Below are 23950 nucleotides of genomic sequence, written 5' to 3' on the forward strand. Positions count from 1 at the left end.
TTTCTTTTTCTTCAAAGGGACACCTGCTGTATAAAACGTAGAAGGCTCCATCCTGAACGGTATGCAATAACTGTTGTTGGCACTTCCTCTCTCACCAGTCTCTGAGGAACATTCCTAGGTCCCTCAGAAAATATCAGCCACAGTTCCCCCTGAACATCTGTACTTGATATCTGCAAGGCAGACATGCGGGAAGTTTGATCCACACCAGCCTCTAAATTGGTCACTGCAGATGAATCTAACAAAAAAGCTATGCAAGCCTTTGGGCTTTCATTGGCTTTGCGACAGATGTCTGGTGGAGGTGGCACAGCAGGAGAAGCAGACCTGATTTTCTTGGCCTTCTTCTTCACAAACGGCTAATTGTCTTAGTTGGTTTTCTAAATAAATGGCTAGAGATGAAAGCCTACTTTGAAGAGTCTTTGGGACAAAGTCCTGGCAAATGGAACAGGATGTATGGTCATGGGAAGCACAGAGACAGAATAAGTACTGTTCGTGGGAGTCTTTATAGAGACTCTGTCTCTGACACTGGCATTTACCCTTCTTGTATAACATAAACCCCACAATGGGGCACTTATCTGATGGCTTGACAAACCAGCAATGAAGCAAGCATTCAGACTAATGTTCAAGAATGGCATTCAGACTGGTGACAAAGAAGTTCTGAGGATGGTGCATAGAGACATCACCTTTATGCCCTACACTGTATGCCGGAAGTGTTTATGTGATGTCCAAAGTACCCTATGAAACCTAAAGGCTTTGGTATACTGGCCGAATGTTGGGCTGCCCTGGGCAGGGAATCCCTAATGTAAGGAATACTGCAACAGTGAAATGGAAGGACATTTCAGTGTTCAGTACTTTACAGATAATGTGAAGGAAGCCTGCAAGGAAAGGGTTACCCTTTACCAGTAATACAACTGTACACTATCATCACATACAAGGGTTGGAAAGAACAAAATACTTTAAGACTATGGCATCTTAAATTATGTGCAATGAAAGGATTACAGCATAGCATTAATAAGTGAGGACTGTCACCAGTCAAAATGATCATTGTAAATGTAATTATGTTTAAAACTAGCAATATAAGATAGCAGGTAGGAAAGGAAGATTGAAGGTTTGTTGTGATGCACATGGTAGGATATCACCATACAGAAAAATATGCCATTATCCATCTATGTAGACAAAAAAACTTACCTGGTGTGTTCTGTGAAAATCTATATACTGCAGATAGACTCATAAACTACACTTACACTACTCAGGAAGCATAGTCCAGAAACTACAGAAACAAGGAGCTCATAAGTGCATGACTCAAAAACATTGCACAAATGCACAATGAATGCATGATAAACAACACACATTTGGGTTAACAATTCAATAACTACCAAGCCATAGTGTCATCTGTGGTCAACACAGCTTCATTGCGTGCCTTACATTTTGATAGGCCACTGAGTGGTTCAACAAGCAACCTGAAAATGTCGAACACACAGCATGGCAGTACTGTGAGCCATAAAAAGTAATGGTGCACTGAATGCACAAGGCATTGCTTGCAAAGTTACCTGAGGTGTGCATAATTATAGCCTTGTGCACTGTACCAGACTGTAAGGTACAGAGTGTGTGGCATTCCACAAATGAGCACACAATGGTGCTTTACCAGGATAAGACATACATACAGTGTGTGACCTTGGAATACTACACAGGAAGTTATCATGCTGTTCAGGTACATATACAGCTGCACTGTGCTCATTAGCCACTTTTGTCCACTTTACCTCATTTGCATATCATTAGAGTGCAACACACTTGTCTATAGCAGCAGTATATAAATTGCAGCTAGTTAGGGGGGCATTCATTGCAATTTACTTATATCTACAAATTTCAAAAGTTATACGCATATGCATTTAGGCTAATCTTTTCTTAGAAGTCCACTGAAAACAGTATATAGTGATGGGAAACAAGTGTTCAGATTCCAAGCACTCTGGATAGCAATGGAGAAGGCCTCTGCTGTTCTGTAATACTACTCCAAATCTACTATTCAGGTCCACCCTTAGCATGATGTCATACTGGAGGGTCATTAATACATATATGTGATATTGGTCACTATGCTGGCATTGCAGGACCACATATGGCCCCCTAAGACATGGTCATGTAATAAGATTCTGAAAAAACACACACATTAATGAATCTCATTAACCATGCACTGTGTAGAATGAAGTGATCCAGTCCCAAAACAAAGGCCCTTAGTGTCCCAGAATATAGCTGACTCTATTGTACGAAATGTATGTTGGCCAAGCCACTAAAGGAATTTAATGTCTCCATTGATGCAGTAGCACCACTCACAAAATACAATCAGCAGGATGTGATAGTGCTCAGCTAAAGAGCACACACTGCACTTTAAAACTGAATTTACAATTACCTCTTCTATGAAGGGTATGACTATGAATGTAGATATACCATGTATGCACCCACTGTGACAATTCACTACAGAAGGCCTTTGTACCATTTCCCTTGTGTTTTAGCAGTGTTATTGAAGGCATTTGAACTTTTTTTATGTAAAACCTGTAATTGCACTGCTGACATATTGAGGGTCTTCTTTATGCTGGAAAAGCTCTTTGACTTCAGTGGGCTATAGTACTACAATTGTGGTGTACGTTGGCATGCTTTACCAATATATATTTTTAAAGTTTTCCAGTGTAGACAGGAGGACAATGTTTCTTGAATTAGCAGTAGACCCATGTAATAATTCTTTGTTAGATTACACAACTTGACAAATCAAGAGATATCTTTTCAGAACTTGGGCAGGACACAAGTGCTGATGGCAGTGTTCTACTATGAGTGCAAATAATTTTGGAATGCAGCACAATTAATTTTTGATCTCTTCATAAAATTTCTGTCTTTCTGGCAAATCACTGAGGATTGAAGTCACTAAATAATGACATTCATTTGAGTTTCAGATTTCATATCCTTCATAAAAAAAAAAACATGCTAACACAAATTCTGTTATTCTAGCAACTAAGTTTATAAGCAATATTTACAATATATTAAATATATTATATATTATATCAAAAATATTATGAGCAATATTTAAAATTTGTCCTTATTTTAGGCCCTTGTCACCCCTTTAGTTTACACTTAGATGCTGAGAGGTATAATCAGTACTTCTATATCACATAATGCTACCCTATTTATTTAAGGTTTGGAGAAGGAGTCAGAAGTATCCACAAAGTTGGTATACTCAAGACTTTGGTAGTGACAGGGACATGGTATTTTCTTAGTGGATTATTTATTTAAATGTGTTTACCATGGAAGAGCACTGATCAAACAATGATCAATTACAGGATCAGTCCAGGTTACATCATAATGTAACAAAACAATGTACAGTATTCAGGTAACAGTGATTTACATTTATGAATAAGTACAAGACATCTGACAAACAATACATGCACAGAAGATCTAACAAACCAAATTATATATACAGTTACATATCTCAAATAGAAAACAGAGAATACAGTTAATTCATTTTTGATGAAACTGGCAGCTAGTACAGAAGTTTAAGGCTATCTATTAACTATTAATGAATTGTTTTCTTTGGTACAGGCTTTGATTCCCTCAGCCTTTATTTGTCTACTCTGTGACCCTTCAGCAGCCAGACAATGTCCCGGGTCACTTGGAAACTTGGGTCAGGTTTATCAATGGTCTCCTCCTAAACTGCATACTTAGAACATGAAGATATTTTGTGTACAATTAAGTAAGTTGCTGCTGTTTCTAGGAAGCTGGCATTATTAGCTGAAGCCAAAAAGCTGTTTTTTTCACAGTTTTTTTTAATTCTTAGCTCAGCTAAATTGCACTCACTGTGGCTTATTTGCTGTCCTTATGAGACTACTGAAGGCTGTACTCAGAGCACACACTGGAATAAGCTATAAGTGGTATTTTTACCTTATTTAGAAGTCAAAAAGCAGGAAAGTACTTTATTTATTCCACACTTATTGGTGTCTGTTGATTCCTGTATTTTTAATGGTATTTTAGCAGTTTGTGGTCATTTTATACCATATTGATGGAAAGTTGAATCTACGGCTTCACTTCCTATTTTAATTCTTGCAACTTAGTCACTATTTGTGCAGTCATCTGATTAATTTAATAACCTCTGTAGTGTCCCTGTTATAAATGTACTACCCCCCCAATTAACCACTTGGAACTTAGTTGCTCTTACTGCAAAGTTCTAGCCATGGGTTTGGGCACTCGGAGAGATACTGATAATTATTATGTGGGAGAGAATAAGCTACTGTTATTTCTAGGAAGCTAGCATTATTGGATGAAGCCAAAAGTTTTTTTCTCTTAGCTCAGTTATATTATGCTGACTGTGGCTTGTTTGATGTCTTTACTATGGGATTTAAGAAGGTTGCACTCAATGAACATGTGCTGAAATAAGCTAAAAGTGGCATTTTGACTAAGACAAAAGGGGGTACTGCCAACACAGCTAGCTGGAAATTTGTAAATAATTACATGTCATTTGTAAATATCAAACTGATTTATACAAGATGCTTGTGTTACAAATGTATTAGAACTGTATGTCATGTTGAAAGGGTATTTATAAAGTACTTGTGTTTGAAATGTATCCACAGTGTACCCTGCTGGAGAGAACAGAAACATACAAGCACTATTGTAACTATTTAAATGTATATGTTTTAACAGAGGAAATTGTAAGGTTAACCTCAGTCCATCAAATTTTAAAATATGTCTAAAATTAAATCAATTTATAGGCTAGGCCATAAAGATACTATCTCACAGGTTTCAATGCAACCAGAGACACAAAGTCTGTACCAGGGAGCTTTCTGCATTGCCATTGGGGTGGACTAATTACTACTCTGGAAGCATGGAGGTATGCAATTGTTTTATGACTTCCAGCACCTGCCACAATTTCAAGCAAAAAGCCCTTGCATGTGTATTTTACAGGTAGATGCTAAATCCTGCCAATTTTCAGGATTCGGGGTTTGCATGAGAACCTCGAAGTCAGATGACTAGAAGTGATGTCATTGTGCAAGCTATCCCAACAGTAGTATCTTAGATATTATGTTGAGAAGTCTATGGGTGATACAGAGCATTCTGTATTCCATCTTTGGCCTGACAACAAGAAAGGCCATTCACCACATCATTTACCTTGCTCTATTAAGTAAGCTATTAGGGAATAGTACAATTCTGTTAGATTGTTAAGGGCCTTAAAGTAGCTGGCAAGGGGTTCTGGTGGCAGTGATGACTACCTTATAGTCTAGGCAAAAGGGGGCATAGCTAGTAAACCTGTGGCAGCCTTTCTCAGGTGTGTGTGTGTGTGTGTGTGTGTGTGTGTGTGTGTGTGTGTGTGTGTGTGTGTGTGTGTGTGTGTGTGTGTGTCTGCAAATCAAATCTTAAGAGTATGTGTGTCAGCTAATTGGGCAGGGACACAATGCACTGGTTGGACAGAGAGAGTGTTGGAGGACTTGGCTTGGAACCCTGGCTAAGGACTCAACTCTATAGTTGTGCCAGTGGGGAGTCTTATTGGGGAGCTGGAGAAAGAGAGGAACCAGCCCCCAGACTGACTGTGTACCCTGTGTGCTTTTAAGGGAAATTGTGCTTGATAGTACTTGATGCAGAGAGTTGCATCTGGAGATGCTGTGTGTGTACTTGTGATCCTCCCAGTGAACATCCTCCACTGGTTCCAGTTGTGAGGACTGAGGATCCTTTATTACTGGCCCAGAGGTGGAGGGTCATCACATTGACTTTATTTTAAAGCCAAAAGGCAGTAAAGTACCTTATTTCTTAAACACTTACTGTTGTCTGTTGATTTCTGTATTTTTAATGCTATTTAAACAGTTTTTGCTCATTTTATTTCACTCTACTAAAAAGCTGAGGTGTTGCATTTCTACAGTCATCTGACTGATTTATAAGTACTACAGTGGTGTTAGATACTGTTAATTCTTGCATGGTAGTGTTGGTGCAGTCACTTGATTGACTTATTAACCTCTGCAATGTTTCCTTTGACAAATTTACTGTTTTCAACTTAATTTTAACTTCCTGCAACTTAGTTACTGTTATAGCATAGTTTTTATCAAGTGTGTGGGCATTCTTTGAAATAGTAGTGATTATTTTGTAGGAGAGGATAAGCATTTGCTATTTCGAGGAAGCTAGCATTATTGGCTGCAGCCAATAGCTACTTTTTTCATCTGTTAATTTTAAATTCTTAGTTCTGCTATATTGCACTAAGTTGCACTTTTCACAGTGCTGCTCAAACCTGTAATCAATAGATACAGGCAGTTCAAGTGAAGTTTTACACCAAGGAAGCCTAGATAAAGTGATGACCAGCAGCAGGCTGAAGTATGGAGCTACTCCTTACTGCAGGACAAGGTTAAATTACTGTATCTTAGTTAGAACCCAATAATATCCATTAATCATGCTGCAAACAGTTTTATTGTAGTAACTAATATTCATTATACTTGCCTCATAAGAATTTATTAAAGGAAATTAGCTCTCCAACAAGTCAAATACTGTACAAACAAGACATTTTATCCTATATTTCTTCACTCTTGGACTACTCTTGGCCTGGTCCTTAAAAGTACAGGATCTATATGCACAATGTTGCTAGTATACCCTTCTCCTCTTAAGTCTGACTACAGACTGGTAACTTCCTCCTTCAAAATCCTCAAACCATCACATGCAAGTGTCACAGTATTCAAAGACTTCAAACATACTAACTTCCTACAATTATATGATGATGTCTTAAAATTCAGGTAAAATTGTAAACCCCGTAAAATGCTGGCACAGCTAGTAGTTATGCAAATAATGTCTAAAATCACATAGATAAATGTATTAACCTGGTAGTCCCTACCAGAACTAAACAAAATGGGAAATTCAAATGCAAACTACCCTGGTGGTCCATGTGAATAAATAATCAACACAATAAAAGAAAACGCTTCTTAGAATTTGCAAAAAAAAAAAAAAAAAACTAAAGACTTACAGAGATTAATCATGGTCAAAAGGGGTACTAAGCAGACTAATAGACCAGGCTCACCCTTCTACAGCCATTCTGGTAAACCAATACTTGTCTCTCTATCCCAGTAACCATAAACACTGTTCAAAACTGTCAGCCTGCACACTATTTTCTTCTTTACTTTTGAAATGAAGACAGAGATTTGGATTTAATTTATACCTTTTAATATGGAGAAATTTGTCCAGGGCATTGGAAACTTCTCTTACTGTTTTCAATAATTCAAGTGGATGTTAAAGATCTCACAGCACAGGCAGATGAGTGGGGGGTCATTGGTTTAGATCTCATCTGAAGTACAACATACTTAGGAGTGCAGCACCCTCCTAATACAACAATATCAGCAATCCATAAACATGGTGTGGGAGTAGAACCTACAGGCTTTTGCACCAAAGACTAGTTTATTACCTGTTGCACTAACACTACTTTCAATTTTTATAGCAGAAACACTGATGGCCATTTGCTAAACAAAGTAGCTGTACATTGAAAACATACTTTGCGAACAACAGTAAACTGATCTTCTCTTGAAGCTCACATTAATTAGAAACACACTGAAGTTCACAGTCATTGAAAATGCATTAAAACTCACATTCATTGAAAATGTATTGAAACTCACATTTATTGAAAATGCTCCCAGGCAGTGACAAATTAAGTGTATCTTGGTCCCTGGGCTTTTTTCAAACCATGGACCCCTGACAAATTTTTAGAACTTTGCCAAAATGCATGTATTTGATTCACCTTCCTGGTTCAATTTATTTCTTGTTAAAAACAGCAACATTTATTATAGTTCATTTTAACTGTGTTGTTTTGGTTCAAAATTTTGAATATTTTTTTCCATTAAGCAGTGAAAAAAAATGTATGAAACAATAAATGGCAAAAGAACCCATTTCATAACATTTCAGTCATCTGAAAGTTGAAGCAGAGATTTAAGACTCTTGTCACCTGTAGCCAAGGTTCAGGGGTGGCCACAGTGGTGCAGTGGTTAGTGTTGCTAACTCACAGCAAGAGGTTCTCCAGTTCAATCCTTGGCTGTGGTGCCTTCTGTGTGGAGTCTGTATGTCCTCCCTGTGGTCGTGTGGGTTTCCTCCAGGTGCTCTGGTCTTGTCCCAAAGACAAGCTGTAGGTGGATTGGACACTCAAAATTGGCCCTAGGTGCGAGTGCATGCATGCGGTGCCTTCTGTAGAAGGTTGGGTGCTGGGCTGGCAACTCGACACTGTAAAACTCTACTGACAATCATGAGCAGACAGGTGATCTGCTGTGGCAACCCCTAACCAGGAAAAGCCAGAAGAAGAAGTCACCTGTAGCTAAGATTCTGGGTTGAGCTTGAGGAAGCTCATTAACTAAACTGTGCCTGCCTCTATCTGCTGCAATTCAGTAATGGAAATATGGTGTCATGTGCTCCACATATAAAATCAGAGTTCCTGCTCATACTTGCAATGCTTCATTCATTCATCTACTTAAAGAGCTGAAATCAAATATCATGCATTGCTGTGTGTGTGTGTGCATCTTACTGCTTTGGAAGTGGAAGCATGCATGCAGCTGCAATGAGTCAGAAAATTGAGTAATGTAGCAGGGAACTTTACTTTTTTTAATTGTAATTAAATGAATGTTGTGATCAACTCCCCCCCCCCCCCACCCACACACACACACACACACACACACACACACACACAAACACCAGCAGGCCCTAGGCAGCTGCCAAGTTCACTTAGTGCTGGATCTGTCTCTGCTCACAATTCAAGGTCAAAATCAAATGACTGTTGACAGATCAAATAAATACCATCAGTAAAATGAATGCATCCCATGAACTTAAAACCAGCACTGGAAGCTAAGGAAAATTACAAATCTTTCTTTACTTAGATCAGGAAATTAAGAAATAACACCCAAACTTGGGGATAAAAAGTGCAAGATTGTTACATTTGATAAACTATCCACCCACCTAGCTTATACCATAGACAACACCCCACTGCAGAATGAGGATGGTATGAGAAACCTTGGAACAGGGGTAGATAGTTGCCTCTCCTTTGATCATCATGTTGCATCAGAGGCTAGGAAATCCTTCTATCCATCACAGCTTATTGCAAAGGCTGTCTCCTCTAGATGAAAAGAAGTCCATACCCTTCTGTATTACACACTGATCAGGCTGACCAAACAATACAATGCCATCTTTGGAATGCATCTTACCAAGCATATCAAGCAGTTGGAGAGACCTCAAAGTTCCAAACAATAAAGTTCAAGGGCCTGAAGGACCTGAGCTACCAGAAGAGGCTGGAGGCTTTCTCCCTGTATTCTGTATCCTATAAACTCCTTAGGAATGATATGTGCCTTGCTTTTCAGGCCAATTGGATTCTAGCAGTCCAAAACCTATTACATCTTCAAAAATAAAACAGTCCAGCAAACACTAAGACCAAAGATCTGACCCTACTTCAGCAAATAAATCACTGTGAGGAGACAGCTTCATCATGCAATGATTATGCTTTCTCTGGAATAAACTTCCACTTCAGATCAAGCAATGTAGCACACTATCTTACTTTAGACAGCAGTTAGACAATTGGAAAGATATTCACAAATATACCACAGGCTTAACTGGCCTGGCGTTCATTGAAAAAGTAAGTAAGGTGCAAGACTGAGTAATGGCATGGTGTAAATGACCACATGGCCCAGATGTCTTATATTTTCTATGATATCTGTCAACTTGAAATTGTATTTTCACAGGTAGGGGAGCACGTCTAGGCCTGGATATAATGACAAAAATCAAAAATGCATTTTAGAGCCGCTTATCAGTGATGTGTGTGTGTGTGTGTGTGTGTGTGTGTGTGTGTGTGTGTGTGTGTGTGTGTGTGTGTGTGTGTGTGCTTGTTTAGAGTTTGAGTGTGTTTGTGTATCTGTGTGTGTGTCTGTGAGTATGTACTTGTTTAGACTAGAGTTTGTGTGTGTGTGTTTGTGTATCTGTGTGAGAATGTGATAGTGTGCGTGTGTGAGAGTGTGTGCGAGTGTCTGCGTAACTGTGTGTGTATGAGAGTGTATGTGTGAATTTGTGTGTGTGCATGCATGTTTGTTTAGCATGTGAGTGTGTATGCATATATGTGTATATGGAGATGTGCATGTTTGTGTGTGTGTGTATGTATACAAGTAAATGTGTGAGTGTGTGTGCTTGTTTAGCACTTGTATGCATATACATATATGTACATGCAGATGTGTGTATGTATATATGTGCACATACAGATGTGTGAGTGTGCTCTTGGTTAGTGTATATGAATTTATATATGTGTACATGTAGATCGATGCTTGCATATGTGTGTGTGTGTGTGTGTGTGTGTGTGTGTGTGTGTGTGTGTGTGTGTCTGTATGTGTGTGTATATCTGTGTGTCTGTGTGTTTGTTGAGTGGAGCAACTAGTAGTAGTTAAGTCAAAACTTCCATCTTGCTTGATGTCTCTCTCCCCAAGGAACCGTAGAGTTGCACAAAACAAATGTTATTGCCCCTGAAATCAGAAGTGATTACTGCCTGAAATATGAAGACTCAGTGCTAAATCAGCAGATGAAAGCTCAGTGTGATTACTGATGATTCCTTGATGCCACAGATGGCACAGATAGATACATAATAGGTATGTGATACTGTACATGTAGAAGTAGTGAACATATGCAGGTATGAAATATGTATTTATTTATTTAATATTTGTTTGCCAGGAAAGTCCAACTTGGAACAAAGCCAATTTTCAGCAGAGGCCCAGGGAGAAACACTCCAGATGCATGTCTTTGTATTAATTGTTAATCCCCTCATTCTCTTCTTAGACTATTGGGTACAGTTTAATCAGATTTCAAAACAATTTGCACTCTGTATGTCACCCTTCCCTGAACTTTTGAAGTTTTGCATAAACATATGTGGATCCAAATGAGGACTTCCAAAATTCCTTCTTGTATAATGTGCAAAAGAGTACCTGTTAAAGTCTTCATTGGCAGCACCAGTTGGTGTGTTCACTTTTGAAACTTCTGTAATTCTTGTTGCCCAGAACTTTGGGGTAGGTATATATGCTTTACCCTCCATAGCATTTGCTATGTTACACTGTGGCTTTCCCACAGCTTTGCTGAAAGCTCCATTTGCACATCAACCATAAGAGTTACAGGGAAATGTTATGCCAGCAATACAATGGATGACCTGTAGGTGACAGTGCAGACATAAAGAGGTCATTGTTGCCTTATAGTCAGAATTGATTAGCCCATTTACTGAAAACAATACCCCATTTGTGATGTACCTCACTAAACATATCAAACAACTAGAAAGATCCCAGAGGTTCCTAACTAAGAAGATCACTGGCTTACAAACTCCAAGCTATCAGAAAAGACTGGACACACTGTCCTTATTCAGTAGCTTATAGACCACTGAGGGGAAACGTATACCTTTACTTCCTAGTCTTTATGGATCCAGTGGCTCTGGATCTTTTTAACTACAAAAATCAATAGTACCACAAATACTAGAACCAGGATCTCAAACTTTACCAGCAAATAAATCTCACGCTTTACCAGCAAGTAAATAAACCATGGTAGAGCGATAGGTTCAGCACACAGCACCATTCCCACCACTAGAACAGACTCCCACTACAAATTAAGCAGTGTGATACATTATATTCCTTATTGAAGGAACTGGATAACTGCAGGGGTAGTCACAGATTCACCCCTGGCTTGAGTGGCCTACCGTCCTCAAGAAAGGAGGTGTATTCTAAGGAAAAAAACAGTCATAAGACTCAGTTGCCTTATTTTTTCCTATGATCCAATTCCTGTTAAGGTTTGGAGTGGAGTAGTCAGCACAGTGGAAGCCCTCCTTGGCACTAACCAAGTCTTTTAGTACCTGGCCCAGTTAATATTATTATAGTCCTATTACCTGAATTAACACACGTGTCCACTAGAACATTTGAAAAGAAAAGTAATGTCAGCAACTAGGTGACCATCACTTCTTTCACCACATACTACAAATACAATCAATCCAAATGTATCAAATATCCACACAAAAGTTTAAATAACACTTCAAAAAAATAAAGTAGGAAAAAAGGCAAACCCCAATCCAAACTCATTATACCCAGCTTTCCTCCACAGGACCACAGGACCACAGGGCAGATCTACAACAGCCAAAAAAGTATGAATTTCAGACACATTCACTATGGAGCACTGTACAAGTTGTATTAGGAAAAGGAATGCATGTCTTACTTAATTATTCCTTGTATTTTCACCACTGCTTTTTCACTGTGCAAGCTGGCCAGATCTCCTCCAATTGCTCTGCAGAAAGCTAGAGCTTCAAACCATGTTTTCTGGTACTTTGTGTCTTCATTGCAGAAATGCTGTTTGATTTATAACATATAATGATTTAATTTATGACTAAAATATCATCATTATTTAGCAAACCAGTTACAATATTGTGTTAATTTTCCAAAGTAATTTTTCTAATCTCTTTTATTAAAACTTTCATAATGATAGGACAGATAAAACAAACTTTAAAATGTCACTTGCTGAATGAAAATAATACATTTAGGTATCATACACGTTCATCAGCAGCAGCTAAATGCAATGCAGCAGAAAACATTCAATCAAAATAATATTGTTCTCACACCATGTTGCTAAAGCCTGGAACTCCTAATCTCTATCCATCAGATCTATACCCTCCCTCCTAGCCTTCAAAACCATTCTGAAAGACTTCTGCTCTTGTTTAACACCAGGATAAGCTATATCCCTAAATGTGAACAAATACCTATTCATACCTTACATCACCTTACCATCCCTTCTTCACTCACTTCCTTACGTCTATCAGTTTCTCTCCCCTGGCTTTCTCTCTAAATATACCATAAGGGTTATTTTCTCTTACTTTGTATTGCAATTCCTGTTTGTATCTGTCAAAGGAAAAAACTTCAAAGACCAATACACGTAAGGTTCAGTTAAGGCACATTTAATAACTTGCAGCAAGGAGACACAAACATGCAAATACAGGATTTTGCCTAACTACTAACAGGAAGTATGCTATTCTTATACTGTTTTACAAGACATGGCCTTCTATAGCTGACGTAATCAAACACAACTTTCGGTATTGTTCTACAGCAGATGTTACTCAGATTTTCTGCTGACATGACTAGATTTGTGAGAAACTTTTTGAGAAAAACAACCTGGCCTTGGTGGGCACTAGCCCGTTACAAGCTTCTATTGTATAGTTCTAATGCATGTGTTACATTTCAAGGTACTTTTCTAGCTCAGACACAAGCAAATGCTGATTGCAGTTCATATTTTCAAGCAGTCTTTATTCTAATTATCTATAGCTTCTGCAGCTGTGTATTTTCTCACAGCACAAGCGGAACTCCTTGTCTAAGTTTCATAACATTTATACAAGTGGTATTGTTCTATTCATTATTTTCCTGACACAAGCAGAAATCATCTGCTTCTCATTAAATTTCCAAGGCATAAGCAAAGATTTTAGCTGCACATATTTCATGACAATACAAGGTCAGAAAGCTTCTGCAATTTGTACAGATTTATGCAGTGTAAAATAGAATAAATGCATTAACCCTTTTCAAGCTCTAAATGCACTAAGCATATTACTAATACATATACTAATACATATTTTTCTGACAGTATCATACTAACTTACCTTTAATTCTCTATAAACAAGCTAAAATGTATCTAACTGTTAAATCATTGATATATAACTTGTAACTAAAACCCCTTTCTCTCTTAAACCTATTCCCACCTCCTTCATCAAATCTCTTCTTTGCAAACTTAAACCTTGCTCCCCATCTGCTCATAAACTATCTCCCCTCTTTCTCAAGCTTGCTGCTGATTCCAGAGCATTTCCCATTGCTATTCTAATAAATTGGTCTATTCAAGAAAACACAGTTCCTAACATTTGGAAAGCCTTCTATACTATTCCACTGCACAAAGGACCATCCGAGCTATCAACCTATAGACATCCTTTCTCTTCTTTCTAAAATTCTACAAAAATGTATCCACTCTCAACTCCTTAAATACCTTATACAGGACAACCTCCTAACTCCTAATCAACATGGTTTCAGGCCCAACCACAGCACTGCTACAGCCCTTTTATCTTTTACTCATACAGTTGCTGAGGCCAGAGATAATAACCAACTTGTTGGTCTTTTCCTTGACCTTTCCAAAGCTTTCAATACAGTGTCTCACAAGACTAACTGAACTTGACCTCTCTCCTCCCACTGTGCACTGGTTCTCCAGCTACCTATCTAACAGACTACAATCTGTCCGATGGCTCACTTCTTGCTCCCCTTTCTTGACTGTAAAAGGGTTCTATCCTTGGCCCTCTTGTATTCAATATCTTTACTAACAATCTCCACTTTGCCTGCAACCACTCTACTCTTATCCAATACACGGATGACTCCACCTTCATCACCTCCTCTAATAACATATCTCATCCCCTTTCCCTTACTCAAAATACATTTAACTCTGTTTGAAAATGGCTTAATGAAAACCATCTTATCCTAAACCCCAAGAAAACAAAACTCCTACTCTGCCTACCTAAATCACTCTCTGACCACAAATCTTTCTTTTCCATTTCCTCACTAGATAACACCATCACCACAGCTGACCTTCAGACAAAACTCCTTGGCACCATTATAGATGACTAGCTTAAATTTGACCAGCATATTCATCAATGTATCAAAAAAAAAAACATCAAAAATTAAGATTACTGTATTGTAGCAAAAAAATTATTTACTCCTGAAGCTAAACTATCCCTAGCTAGAGCATTCTTACTACCGGCCTCCTTTATGCCGTTCCCATACTTACAAACCTACAATCCACATTAATCTCACAACTAGAACAAACCTGTAATAAAATCACCAGATTTTCAACAAACCAGCCCTACAGATCTCACCATTGCATTGCATTAAAACAACTGCAATGACCTAAATTCCCAACAACTCCTTCTAGCACAACTACAAATCACCCACACCATCCTATACAAGCCTATTGCTTGCCCCTCCCTCTCTACTCTTGTCTCCTTCTACACTCCCACCAGATCACTCAGAAGCTCTGAGCAACAACTCTTTCACATACATAAACCCAACAGAAACATAGGTAAATTTCTCTACAGCTACATTGTGCCTTTAAGCTGGAATAAACTTCTACCCTCCATTAGAAGCACCTCAAACACTACTCTATTTAAAAAGCAAGTAACACCTTCTACTTAAGCTCAAGGATCTGTCCTTGTCAGGATCCTACCTAACCACATTCCATCCTTCCAACCTTACCTCATAACTTATTTGCTCTCCCTCTATAATTAATGTCACAGCTACTTTTCATTCAAACTCCCTCTAAACTGTAGTTTATCTACGCCAATAATATATCATCTCAATATCCACTGCTTTTTCTTTCTATTAAACAATATGATTGTGTATGTATGTATTGTATGCTATGTATTTCATTTTATATTACCTGATATTTACAGATGCTTTCAGAGGCCATCAATCTATTTCAACCTCTATTGCTGTTCTTACCTAGACATCAGCTGTAAATATATTATTTCACATTGTCTATGATGCCACTTCTTGCAAATTGTATTTTATCTTGCAACTGTATTTATTGTTGCTCAATCCAGTTTTTGTTTTTGTATACCTCCTTGATGTAATATTTCTCTCTAACTACTATGTATAATATCATTCTACTTTACTGTGAACTTATTTATTTTTGTTTAAATACTTCGGAGCTTTTCTGTAAGAGTCTCCACTGAAAATGGGCCTCTGGTCCAGTTGGACCAACCCGGTTAACAAATGACAAATAAATAAATAAAAATATTTACTCTTAACCAATGTTTTCATATTATGTCTAATTTGGTATAATTATTTAAACTGTATTTATTTTTTGTATCATTTTTAATGTCTGTAAAACTATTATTCTTAAAATGTTTTGCAATACTTTGGAGCTTTTCTCCCCAGGCCTCTGCTGAAAATGGGCTCCTACCCAATCAGACTTTCCCAGTAATCAAATGTCAATAAATAAATGTATTATACATGATTATCAGTTGCAGTTAAATGAAATGCAACAGCAAATCCATTTATCATTTTATCTAATAACAATTTAGGATGTAAAATGTTTATTTCTGGGGCTGCTATTATAAAATTGACTGGTGAAGGGCTCTTTGCTTATGAAGTCATTTTCATTAAGCCAGCAGTTTATACACAGCAAAACAGAAAACATAGAGGGTTATGATCAGGTCTCTGATCGTAACCACATTATTATGTGTTTGAGACATAGATGCCAAGAAATTCACCTCTCGAGCCAAGCTCAAGAGGTAAATTGTGGCATCCGTGTCAAGAACATATAATAATTGGTTATGATTGGAAATATTTGATCATAACTCTTTGCAGTATAAGAGTGCAAGGAGTTTTAGCTTCTCCATGTACTACCTGTAAAAAAAGCAGAAGTGTTTTATTGACTTTGAAAGTAAAGCACTTATCAAAAACTGTTGCATACACAGCAAGTAGAGAAAAGCCAGGGGCAGTTTTCAAATAGTGCCCTAATTTAAATAAGTTACTTAGAGACTAACATCTATAAACTTCAGTGAACATAGAAGGACAGACAGTCAGGGACCAAAAGAATGTCCCTTCCCTTATACCCAACTGTCACAGCACTTACGGGGTGTGCAACATTTGTTACACACCTTTGAAGATGTTGTAATGGTCAGGTCTTGTGCTACAGTAGCACATAACAGGTTTGTTTTTTCTGATTTTGAAGCATAATCATGGTGCCTTATACACTACAAAAATGCTACAATGTTTGTTTTTTGTGTGGGAAGATTTCAGTTTTCCATTGGAAGAATGCATAGAGGTTTATTACCCATAGTTGGCAAGTTCTTTATTTACTTATTTTTAACACTGTCTGTAAGTTCATACTGGGGGGGGGGTCAAACCATGTGCCTTTGGATTGGGAGGTAAACATCTTAACCTTCATACTATCACCCAGCATAGATTATCTCACTCCAGATGGGACTCAAACCCACAATCCTTGGCTTAGGGAGGCCAATTCCTTATCCATTAGGTCACTGAGCCTGACAAATACCTGTTCTGCATGCTAACAGTTTTCTAGCTCATAGGTGCTTATGTTTTCCTGAATTATTTTCTGAATTCAAGATACCCAAGATAAGCGTATGTATTATTCAGTGGGGCAATTTGCTTTTTCAATTCTTACAGAAATCACATTAGGAAGTGTTATAACCTGATACGTTTTCTACTTTTAATTATTCCCTAACTAGATCACACAATGCTGTTAAGTTGCTTTACATGTCAGGTAAATGTTCATTATTTTTTTCACTTTTCTCTTTCCTTTCATTTCAGAAAACTACTGTTAGTCAAGAGGGGAAAATGGAGAAAATAGAGCTTTCCAGTTGTAAGAGCAGTGGACGCTTTAGAATGTGACTGCACCCTGAACAACTCATTGCCTGATAGGATGATAAATAGGATAGTTTATATTATAAAAAGCTTCATAAGGAGAAAGTAAAACATTAAAAGTGACTGTCACACACACGTACTTCTATTTTTATTGAAATAGAGAAGTACTCCTTTGCAGGGTGTATGCCTTTTGTCAGTTCAACTATCAATGGGTAATAAAATGTAGAGTAAAATACCTTTTTCTTTTTCCTTAATTCAACCTAAAAACATGATTTTGTTAAAAAGAAACTAAAAGAAAAGCAATCTAGATGAAATGCTACAATAACTCCAGATCAAGATATGCATCATCATTAATACATTAAACTGAGTAAAATTGCAACCAAGTTTACAAAAAGTGGCCAGAAGGAGGAAATGTAAAAAGTGAAAGTAGCAAATCTTTTTATTTGGAAAATAAAAGCTGATTAAAAAAGAAAGAGAAATCAGAGACATTTTTTCAAAATAAATGCTTCCTACATATTTAATTGTTGAAGTGCTACAAAAATAGATGGAATTTGCAAGATTTATGTGAGTTAGCCAAGGCTGGATTTTAATAAATACCAAAAAAAGAGAGTAGAGACTTTCAAAATCATCATCTTCTTTCGGCTGTTCCCGTTAGGGGTTGCCACAGCAGATCACCTGTTTCCATTTCTTCCTGTCCTCTGCATCTTGCTCTGTCACACCAACCACCTGCATGTCCTCTCTCACCACATCCATAAACCTTATCTTAGGCCTTCCTCTTTTCCTGTTACCTGGCAGCTTCATCCTTAGCATCTTTTTCACAATATACTCAGCATCCCACCTAAGCACATGTCCAAACCAATGTAATCTTGCCTCTCTGGCTTTGTCTCCAAACCTTCCAACCTTGGCTGACTCTCTAATATACTTATTCCTAATCTTGTCCATGCTCGTCACACCCAGTGCAAATCTTAGCATCTTTAACTCTGCCACATCCAGCTCAAACTCATGCCTTTTTGTCAATGCCACTGTCTCCCACCCATATAACATAGCTGGTCTCACTACCCTCTTGTAGACCTTCCCTTTCACTCTTACAGGTACTCGTCTATCACAAATCACTCCTGACACTCTTCTCTACCCACTCCATCCTGCCTGTACTCTCTTCTTCACCTCTTTTCCACACTCACCGTTACTCTGAACTATTGACCCCAAGTATTTAAACTCATCCACCTTCGCCACCTCTACTCCTTGCATCCTCACCATTCTTCTACCCTACCTCTCATTCACACACATATATTCTGTCTTAGTCCTGCTGACCTTCATTCCTCTTCTCTCTAGAGCATATCTCCATCTCTCCAGGGTCTCCTCCACCTGTTCCCTACTCTCACTACAGATCACAATGTCATCTGCAAACATCATAGTCCATGGGGACTCCTGTCTGATTTCGTCTGTCAACCTGTCCATCACCATTGCAAATAAGAAAGGGGTCAGAGCTGATCCTTGATGTTACCCCACCTCCACCTTAAACGCATCCATCACTCCCACTGCTGACCTCACCGCTGTCACACTACCCTTGTACATATCCTGCACCACTCTTACATACTTCCCTGACACTCCTGACTTCCTCATACAATACCACAACTCCTCTCTAGGCACCCTGTCATATGCTTTCTCTAAGTCTACAAAAACACAATGCAACTCCTTCTGACATTCTCTGTACGTCTCCATCAACACTCTCAGAGCAAACATCGCATCTGTAGTGTTCTTTCCCGGCATGAAACAATACTGCTGATCAGTAATCATCACGTCCCTTCTTAACCTAGCTTCCACTACTCTTTCCCATAATTTCATGGTGAGACTGATCAGTTTAATCCCTCTGTAGTTACTACAGCTCTGCACATCACCCATATTCTTAAAAATCGGAACCAAAACACTTTTTCTCCATTCCTCAGGCATCCTCTCACTTTCTAAGATTTCATTAAACAATCTGGTTAAAATCTCCACTGCCATTTCACCTAAAAACCTCCATGCTTCCACAAGTATGTCATCTGGGCCAACAGCCTTTCCATTCTTCATTCTCTTCATAGCTATCCTTACTTACTCCTTGCTAATCCATTGTACTTCATGATTCACTATCCCTACATCATCCAACCTTCTCTCCCTCTCATTCTCTTCTTTCATCAACCCCTCAAAGTACTCTTTCCATCTCCTCAACACACTCTCCTCACTTGTGAGTATGTTTCCCTCATTATCCTTTATCACCTTTACCTGCTGCACATCTTTCCAAGCTCGGTCCCTCTGTCTAGCCAGTCGGTACAGGTCATTTTCTCCCTCCTTAGTGTCCAACCTTTCATACAACTCTTCATATGCCTTATCCTTAGCCTTCACCACCTCTCTTTTTGCCATGCACCTCATCTCCTTATACTCCTGTCTACTTTCTTCATCTCTCTGACAATCCCACTTCTTCTTTGCCAACCTCTTTGCCTGTATACTCTTCTGTACTTCCTCATTCCACCACCGTGTCTCCTTGTCATCCTTCCTCTGTCCCGATGTGATACCAAGCACCTTTCTAGCAGTCTCCCTTACTAGCTCTGCTGTAGTTACCCAGCTATTTGGTAACTCTTCACTACCACTCAGTGCCTGTCTTAACTCATCCCTGAACTCCACCTCACAATTACCCTTTTTCAATTTCCACCATTTGATCCTTGGTGCTGCCCTCACACTCCTCCTCCTCTTCTTGATCACCAACGTCATCCTACAAACCACCATCCTATGCTGACTAACTACACTTTCTCCGATCCCCACTTTACAGTCTCCAATCTCCTTCAAACTGGCCCTCCTACATAAGATATAATCCACCTGTGTGCATCTTCCTCCACTCTTGTATGTCACCCTATGAGACTTTCAAAATAAAAATGTAAAATAAGCCACATTTTTATACGGTATCAAAGATCCCTTAATAACTTTAAACAAATGCATTCAGGAGCAAAATTGGACTGTGGTTGACTTTAAGTACAGCATGACTGGCACACATGTCCCCATCAGACAGATGTACCTTCTAAATGTTCACCCGCTCATGCCAAGTAATTTATATACCTCCAAAAAAACCTATGGGATCAAAACCTGGCTAATATTTTTGGGAAGCATGACTAGGCTTGAAAAGGTCCACTAATGTCAATAGTCTAATAATCCCCTATGATCCCATGATCCTATGTGTGCACATATTTTTATTTACTCTATTGCTTTAGAGCTCTAATACATTATGCAGTGAAATACTATGCTGAAAGTGTTAGCTCCTATACAATGTAAGTTTATTCTAAACTTATGCACAAATTATGTTATTTCTCAACCTTTAAAATAGATATTTATCTAGCATATTACTTTAACTGGCTGAGGCTAAGATACGTTAAGACTTAAACCAGGTAAACAGAAACCTGTAGCAATATGAGGCACACTTACTTGTAAACAGGCACTGCCAATTCCATTATCAGTTATTTTACATGCACTTCACACTCTGATAAAAATATTAAACCCAGAAGGTAGCAATCAGTCTCTGTAGTCAACAGGATAATGTAAAAAGCACATTTAGTACCAAAACCATAGTTATGTCTTAGACACCCTACATAAATCTCAAAACTGTCCCCTCCAAAAAAAATAAATAAATGATAGATGTGTACAGATTGTCAAAGGCCCTGAGAAAAACAAGGTATGGCAACATTAAAAATAATAGGTATACTTACCAATACCAAAGGGTTAGATACTGCATTGTAGTATTTTGGCTTTAGATTTAGGGAGTATAAAGTATAAAAGCTGTTAAGCCTTGTTTTAGCAACATACATTAGTTATTTAGACCTAAAGTTAATACACCCCCAAATTTACTAATCTTCCATGCAGAACTAATTTAGTCCTGCACAGAAGCGGCAATTTAAAAGGAGGACAGCAGCGTGCCATGCATATTAATGAAGGTGCGCTGCCTCAACTCCTAATGCTACATGGAGCATGGATGAGTGCAGGGGGCGTGTCTGAGAGCAGAGCTCTCAGAAGAAACATGCCCCTGCAAAGTAGAACAGATGACTGCGTAAATAAATGAGCAAGACCACTCATAGATGTCTGCATATCTCCACCAACAGTCCCCATATGTTCAACAGCAACAGTACATTTAAATAAAATGAAGATAACCTTTTATTTACTTTTTTTTATAACCCCGAGTACAGCTAACCATAGGTGCATGGCTTTGCCCATTGCTTAGCTAAGGTTAAAGCAGCTGAGAAGGCTGAAGAGGATAACAAGGAATATATATGCAACTGAAGCAGCACAGCAATAGTGTAGTGGTTAGAGCATCTGCCTTACAAGCAGGCATTCCTGGTTCATGCTCCATTGCAACTCATATCATTTTCCATGTGAAAACTGTATATGAACATATTTTAACAACTTATTGCCGTATAACCTACATAATAACATGTAAATGTGAACTGGAGTACTGCATTAAATGCACATGTGAAGTGTCAGTGTCATAATGATTAAGGCACTAGTAAGCAGGTATAAGTACAAATAAGCAGTAGTAAGTGTGTTTAAGTGTGTTTGCACAGGGGTAAGCATTGCGTACACAGATTAAGCAAAGTAGAAGCTAACTGAGTATAACAAACTGTAACCAGAGGTTAGCAGTGCTTACCATCGCGCAAACCCATGCAAACCCACTTACAACTGCTTTAAGGTGTCTTAATCACTCTGTATCCAACAGGCTGTGTTCTATCCAGCAACAAAATAAACAGCTCTTGCAAGGCTCAAACCAAGGACCCTGCACACCATACACAAAGTGATGTACCACTAAGCCATGACAGATACAGAGATATTCAATGTTTCAGAAACATATCAGACAGTCCTGTCATGCAACAGTACAGAGAATGTATACCAACATCTAGATGTCTGCGTGTGTAACTATATTGCAACCTTAAAAGATACAACATATCCATATATGTATAGATAGACATATATATATATATATATATATATATATATATATATATATATATATATAGACCAAAACACCAAAGGCGGAGGTGTATCCATATTCATTAAGGATATCCACACCTCCAGGCTAGTTGCTCAGCATAATGCATCCGAGGTTATCCAAGTGCAACTAACTCTGGGCTAAACTGTAATCCAAATTGTAGCTTGCTACAGATCCCCCACCATGCCCCAGGATTCCCACTCATGTTTTCTTGATGTACTGGAAAATATTAGGATTCAACCAAACATCCTAATAATGGGCGACTCCAACTACCCCACAATTAACTAGGAAAACTACTCATGTACCAACTCCTTAGCTCATTGCTTTCTGGAATTCATAAACTCCAACGCCCTGGATCAACTTATCCACACCCCCACCAGGGGCAACAATATCCTAGATCTAGTCATTACCAACATGAGTGACCGGTGTTCCACACCCGAAGTCAACTCCTCGTTGGTCCGATTCTACCATAAGCTAATCACCCTTTATATCCACATCCCCCCCCCCCCATTAAGGAAACCATGGTAAAAAATTTCTCCAAAGCCAACTTCATGCTTCTTAAGACAGAAGTGGTGAACTTCATGACACTCATGCAGATGGACAGTTCAGTTACAACTGCTGAATCCTACACAAATGCACTCTATAAGCACTTACATGAGTGCATGGATTGTGCTATCCCAAACAGAACTAAGACGCTATCCTCCAAAAAGAGGAAGCCAATCTGGTGGTCTCCTGCCATAAACAAACTGTACAACAGAAGGAAGAAACTGCTGCAAAAGAGAGTAAAATCCCATGAGTGGAGGAGTTCCCTGGTCAGCCTCAGTAAGAAGCTGAGATCCCTTATAAGATCCTCCAAAGCTAGCTATGCAAACAAAATTGCCACTAATTCTAAGGACAACCACAAAGCATTCTATAGCTATGTCAAGAATCTTGATGGCAACACCCTGATCTGCTCTGAGTTACAGCACAACGGCACAAAAATTACAGAGCCAACTGATATTGCCAACATCCTGGCAGAAAGGTTCAGTGCTAACTTTACCCCCCTCACCCCCTAAAAGGGCCCATATCTATACAGGAAGAATGCAGAGTCCTTGTAATCACAATGACACAGGTAAAAGCTGCACTCTCTAAAGCAAAAAACACAGCATACAAGGGACCGGACAACATCCCAAGCTGCGTTTTACACGAACTTCAGAATTAACTGGCTCCCCATTTAAGCACCATGTTCAATGATAGCTTCACATCAGGATTTGTGCCCATTGAATGTCACACAGCAACAGTTATCCCTCTCCACAAAGGAGAAGCAACCACTGATCCCGGCAACTATCGACCTATTAGCCTGACGAGCCTGGTCTGCAAGGCCATGGAACGTATCATCATGGAACTCATAAACAAAGACATTGGTAACCTCCAAACTCTGGATCCCACCCAGTTCAGGTTTCTGAAAGGCAGGTCATGCCTCCTGACCCTGATCGACTTCTTTGAGGCAGTCATCAAAGCTGTAGATGAGGGTAAGGTGGTTCACACAGCCTATCTTGACCTCGCCAAG

At 38.7% G+C, this 23950-nt stretch overlaps 1 protein-coding gene across 1 annotated transcript in view; it reads right to left on the reverse strand.

The window, feature by feature from the left end:
• LOC122796782 (macrophage mannose receptor 1-like) overlaps positions 1-23950 on the reverse strand; it is a 2734532-nt gene that overhangs the window by 1616437 nt on the left and 1094145 nt on the right. The window contains 1 exon segment of the mRNA XM_044065509.1: positions 12205-12319. Coding sequence (XP_043921444.1) covers positions 12205-12319 — 115 coding nt within the window.

This window comes from Protopterus annectens, chromosome 3.part0 (genome assembly GCF_019279795.1).
Source record: "Protopterus annectens isolate FY-2018-M chromosome 3.part0, PAN1.0, whole genome shotgun sequence".
Classification (NCBI taxonomy): domain Eukaryota; kingdom Metazoa; phylum Chordata; order Ceratodontiformes; family Protopteridae; genus Protopterus; species Protopterus annectens.